This window comes from Medicago truncatula, chromosome 7, assembly GCF_003473485.1.
Source record: "Medicago truncatula cultivar Jemalong A17 chromosome 7, MtrunA17r5.0-ANR, whole genome shotgun sequence".
Classification (NCBI taxonomy): domain Eukaryota; kingdom Viridiplantae; phylum Streptophyta; class Magnoliopsida; order Fabales; family Fabaceae; genus Medicago; species Medicago truncatula.
Genome location: NC_053048.1, coordinates 13,968,904 through 13,976,346, shown reverse-complemented (window position 1 = coordinate 13,976,346; position 7,443 = coordinate 13,968,904). Strand labels below are relative to the sequence as shown.

The window sequence follows — 7,443 nt, the reverse complement described above, 5'->3', positions numbered from 1 at the left end:
TATACATGTCCATGCATCATAGTCGTTGTTGCTGTAAAATGGATGACTCTTTTACTTCGAGATTATTGTAAGGCAGGTGTGAGCCCTTACATTCGATGTGCAAGTGGCATCGAAAGGTGACGACCTTGTTGAGATTTGGTACCGCATGCATTTATGTGTCCATAAGTGCATATCATAGCATGAGTCCTATGTGAATTATGTGATTGGTGATGAATTGAGATGAATGAATGTTGATAATGATTGTCTATGATTGATGTTGTGAATGAATATTTGTGATTGGATAAATTATTCATGTGATTGATATATGTGGATACGAACTATCAAGTGGTGATGTAAATATTTATGCATGATTATTATTATTCAAGTACATGATATTATCTGTTTTGATTATTATCTGGATTATGATAATGTAATGCTTACCCCCAGTGGTTTTAACCGCCTACTTGCCTGTATGGGTGAGTAGACGTTGTGCAGGAGTAGTCTCGGTGAGTCTTTGCGTGGGATATCGGGAGCTTCCTCCGATATCGGTGTTGTGTCGGCTCTGATCTAGGCTTGTCGTGTCGGTCTAGATTAGGTTGTTATATTTTTTTCCTTTGAATTATTATTTTGTTGATGACTACCCGTATGTTTGGGTTTTGAGATTTATCTTTGGGATATGATTTATTTGCTCATGGCATGTATATATTTAATCACTCTGATTTGTATTCCGCTGTAACTGTTGAGGTTTACATACATGTCTATCGTTTTTTTTTAATTTTGAATAAGACGTAATCTCTATTTCTTGAATAAATGTATTATTCGCATGTCTAATTGCTTTAATAGAAATAGGAGCGTTACAATAATCACTTACTTCCTAGACATATAACTACTAGTATAATGCTATAAATATCAAGATATAAGCAACAAGATAGTAATAACAGTGTTAGGCCCTGCCACAACCTAAGTACCTAATCTAAGGTTACGATCCTTTGAAATAAATTATTAAATCAGGAACTTAATAGCGAACAAAAGAATAAACAAAATAAACGACATATTGTATTAAATAAATATCCAACAAAAATAAACAGAGGTTCATCTTAGAAATCTAACCTAAGAAGATTTAGTTACACATGGTAACTAAAAACAGATTACTAAAGATAAAAACATACCCTAGAAAATCAAGGAGAAGATAGAAACTCTCCCGAACTCCAAAGTTATCTTCCTCTTGAACTGCCACAGTTCAAAACGAGAATTTATGAATGAGGAAGGCTGATATTTATAGTTAGAGTTTTTACCCGAGTTTGGGTTAAAAGTGCGGGCTTTACCCAAAATAAAAGCAGGAAAAGATGTTTGTGCCCTCCATTTTCAGATACACGGGGCACATGGTTAGCGTGCCTAGCGCATGGGTATATGGCAAAAGCCATACCCTAGGCACATGGATAATACCCTAGGCACATGGATAATACCCGGGAGTTGTGCTTAGGAATCATTCATCATATTTATAGCAGAGCAACAACTAACTTACCACAGCACATTCAAACAGGTTCGACTTGATGAAAGGAAACTATATTCTCATATATACTCTTTTCTAATGATACACGTATGTATCTCCTAAATCCAGTAAGGATGGTCACGACATTTTCCCACTACAGTCACCACATGAATGTACCTTGTTATAAATTTGAAACAATTCTAAATAGACAGTCAAGTTAAAGTTATTTACACACTTGAAGGACTTTGAGGGTTATAACTTGGCTTAGGTTAACGGTGGATATATTTTGGGAAATGATAAGTCATTTATTATGTATTTTAGTATAATATTTAGTTTCGTTTTAATTAGATTTAAGCTTATTTTATTTTAATATTATTTCCTTTTAGAGCTATTTTACTTCAATTGCATATTATTATATTTCAGGAACGAATATTTGATGGATTGAGTCTTGGAGCAAAAGAAAGGGGTTTTGGAGCTGATTCGGAGACAAAAATATGTCTCCCCCAAGTCAGAAGCTTGGCACGGCTCGTGCTAACATTGGCACGGTCGTGCCACCTCCCAGGACAACCTTTTGTTGCTTTTGCTTATATTTTAAGCCACTCTATTCTAGTTTTCTTGTGGAACATGTCAGATTCAAAGTCGTCTTGGTTAAACAAATCCATAAGTATCTTATTCCCATTCGCCTCTTTTTTACTCGCTTTAAATTCCAACTTCTCCCTTTCGTGCCTTTCTTTAAGTGCACGTGATTCCAAGTGTTGTTGTAATTCCAATAACCCTATTTCTCCATGAATGATGTTGATAGTCCCACTCTTGCTTTCTTCATAGCTTTCTCCAATTCTTCACCACCTTCAAATTGACTTGTTGGATAGTTAAGAGCTTTGCTCATATCCATTAGTGTATTTTCCATCCTCAAAGTCAAATTGTTGTATTTAGCTTTCATTCCATCCTCTTGTTGTTTCTCTACCTCATTGGATGCCCCTCTTACTTCTCTTGTTCTCTTTTCTAGGTCCTTCGTGACTCTATCCAACCATTTTTCATTCATGTTGGTACCCTTTTTCAACACCATGTCATTCTTCATCACATCAACACACGCAGAAATACAAGTAGTAGTCACCTATTTATAGACAAGGTAACAAAACAACTAAGCTAGCTTGCACCACAAGCAACTGTGCAAAGACTAACTTTAAAAACACTAAAACATGATTAAGCTTGCATATTAACAAACTACTTAACCCTAACATTAACTCCTGGCTTTGGATATGGAAGTTGAGAGCATCTGAGAATATTAAATTTTTCATTTGGTGTGCTTGTCACCATGTTATTCCTACTCAAGGTCGTTTCTAGCGTTTTACGGGCCTTAAACATAATATAAAAATAGGGCCCTTACATAATACATTATAATTTTTTTTAGGTCATTGTTGTGTTTTTTTAACTCTTCATTTTGTTTTTTTATTTCGCTTTTCACTACCAAATAAATGTTTTTTAGATAACATCTAAAAATAAATTAAATACTCTATATACACCAAAACAAAATGAAATATCGTACAAGTAGAGAAAAATAGCACATGCGAAGTAGACTGAAATTTTAGCACCCCATTATCAAATAAAATAGAATTTGCTTTGTAATGAAAATTATCTCAATTTCTTGGATAATAAATATCGTTGATATTTTTAATATTAGTGAAGCACATTATTAAGAACAAAGGGCCCAATAAAATATCACTATTTTCTTTGATAATAAATTTTCAAGCATATTATTAAGAACAACCAATTTTTTTTATAGGAGGGTGTATATAGAAATTTTTGTGCTGCATGGGATATATATAGTGAATCTCACTAATAGGGCAAAAAACATTAATAGATTTCAGCTCATTTCTATAACATGTTAAAGATTGGGCCTTTTCAGAGAATTTTACTATATATACCCCCAAAAATCCAAATACTTCTATAAACACCCCTACCTTAAAAAAAAAATTCCGCCCCCTACCGGCAAGGGCCCTAGGCTGTCGCACTCGCGGCCTATGCCCTAGGGCCGGCCCTGTTCCTACTCTTGTTTTGTTGAAAATAGGAACATGTCCACTTCTAACTTATGTTCTAGATGTCAAACTAGTGAGGAATTTATCCTTCATTGTATTCGTGACTGCCCTTTTGCCATGAACCTTTGGAAGACTCTAGGATTTATTAATGTCAACTTCTTTAGTAACATGAATTTGCTTGACTGGATAAAATCCCACTCGAACGGTTCTGCTGCTAATATTTTCCTTGCTGGATTTTGGTGGAATTGGAAAGCTAGAAACATTGTTTGTGTGGGAAATGACTCTATTGAGCTGTTTTCCGTGGTGTCTGAGGCTAGAAGACTTTCGTCTCTCTTATCAGTTTGCTTCCCCCCGCAACACGCACCAGAATCCTACACGCTTCATTTCTTGGCATCCTTCTAGAGAAAATTGTTTAGTCCTAAATGTTGATGGTAGTTGTAGCGGTAATTCTTGTCGGGCTGGAGCTGGGGGTATGATTAGACATGGTGATGGCAGCTGGGTTTTTCAGGTTCAGCAGCTACCTAGGACTTTCCAATAACACCTATGCAGAAATCATTGCTATTTACCAAGGGTTGCATCTTGCAAGGAACTTCGGATGTACCTACATCATTTGTTACTCTGATTCTAAGGGTGGCATTGATATTTTAGCTAAGCCTGTAAAAAAATATCATTGTTATGCATCTGCCATTGCCAACATTATTGATCTCATGAACTTGGAGTGGGAGGTGAAGCTGTGTCACTCTCTTAGGGAAGGAAATGCTAGTGCGGATTTTCTCGCAAAGTGGGGCTCTAGTAACGACATCAAGTGGAAGTTGCGGAATACCCCCCCGGAAGATTTGAAAGCCATTCTCCTCAATGATTCAATGAGGACCTTTGTGTTTAATTCTTTTGTTGTTTTTCTTTTTCTTCTTTTTTTTCCTTTTTAGTTTTGCCAATGTACACAAAAAAAAAGTCCAAAATTGCTACTTCCTCCGTTCCAAAATATGTCGCATTTTAATCCCTATTTTTTAACTTATAAATACTAATGTTAATATGTTTGTTGATAATCTTTGCTTTTATTTACATTGTCATGCTATCATGAAAGAGAAAACGTAAATTAAGATAATATTCTCTAGTTTAATTTCACTGTCCAGATTGTGTGATTGCCTCAGTGTATGTGCTTCTATGAGTTTAGATGCTTATTTTCTTTGTAATCCTATTATAATTGGCGTTGAGCTAAAGTTTAATCACTTGATTAGTTTAGATGTCATAATACCAGTTTTCTAAGAACAATAGTGTTTCCTCGGCATTTATGTAAGATTTTTTATTTAGGGTTAAATATGTTTTTGTTCCCTATAAATATACCAACTTTTCGGTTTAGTCCCTCTAAAATTTTCTTTCAACTTTCAGTCCCAAAAAAAATTTCCATCTTTATTTTTTGTCCCTCTTTTAAAGTAAACTCATATGTATAATTCATATTTTTGAATAAAATTTTGCAGAAAAATTCATAATATTATATGAATCTCTCTCAAAAAAATTAGAATTTTTTTAACAAAACATGAATTTAATTTGAATTTTTATATTTTTGATGGTTAAATATTCATATTAAATTATATGTTTTATTAAAAATTTCTAAATTTTTTTGGGAAAGTTTTACAATATTCTACACATTTCATTAAAAAAAAAACTAAAATTTACTTAAAAATAGGGAACAAAAATAGTGATTGAAAATCTTATAGGGACTAAAAGTTGAAGAAAATTTTAGAGGGTCAAAAACGCAATTTTCTTTTAAGGAAACAACGCAATCTTTTTTTTTAAACTAACAACAACCACTACTAAATACTACCTTTGTCCCTAATCATAGGACATGTTTATAAAAAAAACGGGAATTAAGAAAGTTAATTGTTGAATTAATTTTGTTAGCAATTATTATTGTTTTACATGTTTACGAATTAGTGGATGTTTATAATGTATTTATTATATATATTGCATATAAAGATGCAACATAAACATGGATATAGTAGTAAAGAAATAATTAATGTACATTAAAATTTGAAAGAGGTCTTATAAAAAAGACAAAGATAAAAACATAAAATGGTCTTATGAGGAATGATAATTGCAATCGCTCCCTTAGTTGCTTTTGGACACTTTCTGCATGATTGGTCCACGTCACTTCTCAAATTAAACTTTGCAACCGGTAACCGGCTTCATAAATATAATTTATTTTAAAATAAAAAATAATGATAATTGATAATTATTGACTTCATCTCCACTAAACAGCGGTTTAAGTGGTTTCTTCAATTTTGACATGAAGCCCCCATAACTAACTTTATTCAAGACCTCAAAACTATATTCTTCTTCACATTCTGCAAAATCATCGGTAGCAAAGAAGAGGCTGTCAAATTCTTTGCGAAGAGGTGATGATAGCACGTGAATCGTCCGAAAATCGTTACGTCGGTGATTTAGAAGGACACATGGGTTGAGAAGCAAAAGAAAGATTTGAGCATATTTTATCTGGTTGAGTATGTGGTTGTTGCAGAAGAGAAAGATGAGGAAAGTCACAAAACAATAAAACCCATTTTTAATAGAGAAATTTTAAAATGTAAAATAAGTGCTTAGGTATGGTACTTGTGTTTGAGCAAAAATTTTCTTTTGGTGATTATTAGAAGTGGATTCATGATTCAGATTCAATAGTTTCAGGGAAGAAGATAAGTTACTTTTCAATTTTATAATTGAAGAATATGGGATCTGAATTGATAAAGTTAGATTCAATTATATTGTTTGGTTGAGGATGAGGTTGTTGCAGAAGAGATGAATATGAAGAGAAACACTGTGGTTCTATTGGGAAAATTCAAAGAATCCAGATTTCATTTTTTTACCTTTTCAAAGTGCAAAGAATCAATTTGTTGCAGCTCCTAAAAAAAACTGTAAAGAAGTATTTGAATTGTTGAGGTGTGGCTGCTGATTTGAACAGGAGAACGATTTGGAGATTATATATGTAGTTGGGGACGAAGAACATCTTTTTTTTCTGGCTTAATTGATCTGCCGGTCCCTTAACTTATTTCTTTTATTCAATTTGATCACATAAGTCTTAACTTTCTCAAACACGTCCCTTAACTTATTTCTTTTATTCAATTTGGTCCAATTTTGATAATTTTAATCCCCTAAAAAAACAGACCGTTGGATTACGAAGGTCTATTAGATTTTATAGTGTATCATCATCAACTAATTTATATACTTTCGTCTTCTTCTATATCTTCATATACATTCATCCTTCTTCATCTTCATAATTTTTTTTTTCATCATCTTCATAAAACCCAATATTTTTTCTTTTCTCAATATTTTTCTTTATCATCTTCATCAAATTATGCTTTTAAAACCCCAATATTCATGTCTTCTTCTCTCAAAAACCCATTAGTTCGATGGTATTTTATGAATTTTCATCTTGGATATTTGGTTCTTCCCTCATCATGTTATTCCAGTAAAATTCATCATTACAACTCCATAAAAAATCGTATAATCAAACCCTTGAATCTAGAATAAACACCACCATCATCATCTAACTCAATTTATCCTTTAATTTTGTAGAGTGAATGCCAACGGCCAACAACTTATATGAGAAATTATGCGGGGCTACTCCAGAAGTTGCATCTTCTCCAGTTCAAAACACCTAACCCTTTAGTTTCTTCATATTCCCAGCCAAATCCCAAAAAAATTCAACAACTTCATTTATTTCCAAAACGCACAGCATCACGGTATATGATTTACAGCTCAACCTTTTGGGATGATTTTCAGAAACACATCAAAAGAATCGTGATTTCTCAAACCCAGACACCTAGATTCAAACCTAGAATAACCAAAGCATTAAAACTAAATCCAAATTGGAATGAATTTGAAAAAAAACGGAAGGAATCCCAACAGAAATTGGATTAGATCTGAAGGGATCCAAGAATGAAG

At 33.1% G+C, this 7,443-nt stretch overlaps 1 protein-coding gene across 1 annotated transcript; it reads left to right on the top strand.

The window, feature by feature from the left end:
• The first annotated feature begins 3,989 nt into the window (after positions 1-3,989).
• On the top strand, positions 3,990-4,433 carry LOC120576971 (uncharacterized). The gene has a single exon (XM_039827851.1). The coding sequence runs from the start codon at positions 3,990-3,992 to the stop codon at positions 4,431-4,433; it is 444 nt and encodes a 147-aa protein (XP_039683785.1).
• The last annotated feature ends 3,010 nt before the right edge of the window (positions 4,434-7,443 follow it).

Bases quoted from the DNA above. Each gene is read 5' to 3' on its own strand.
- LOC120576971 (XM_039827851.1), top strand. From the start codon at position 3,990: ATGGTGATGGCAGCTGGGTTTTTCAGGTTCAGCAGCTACCTAGGACTT.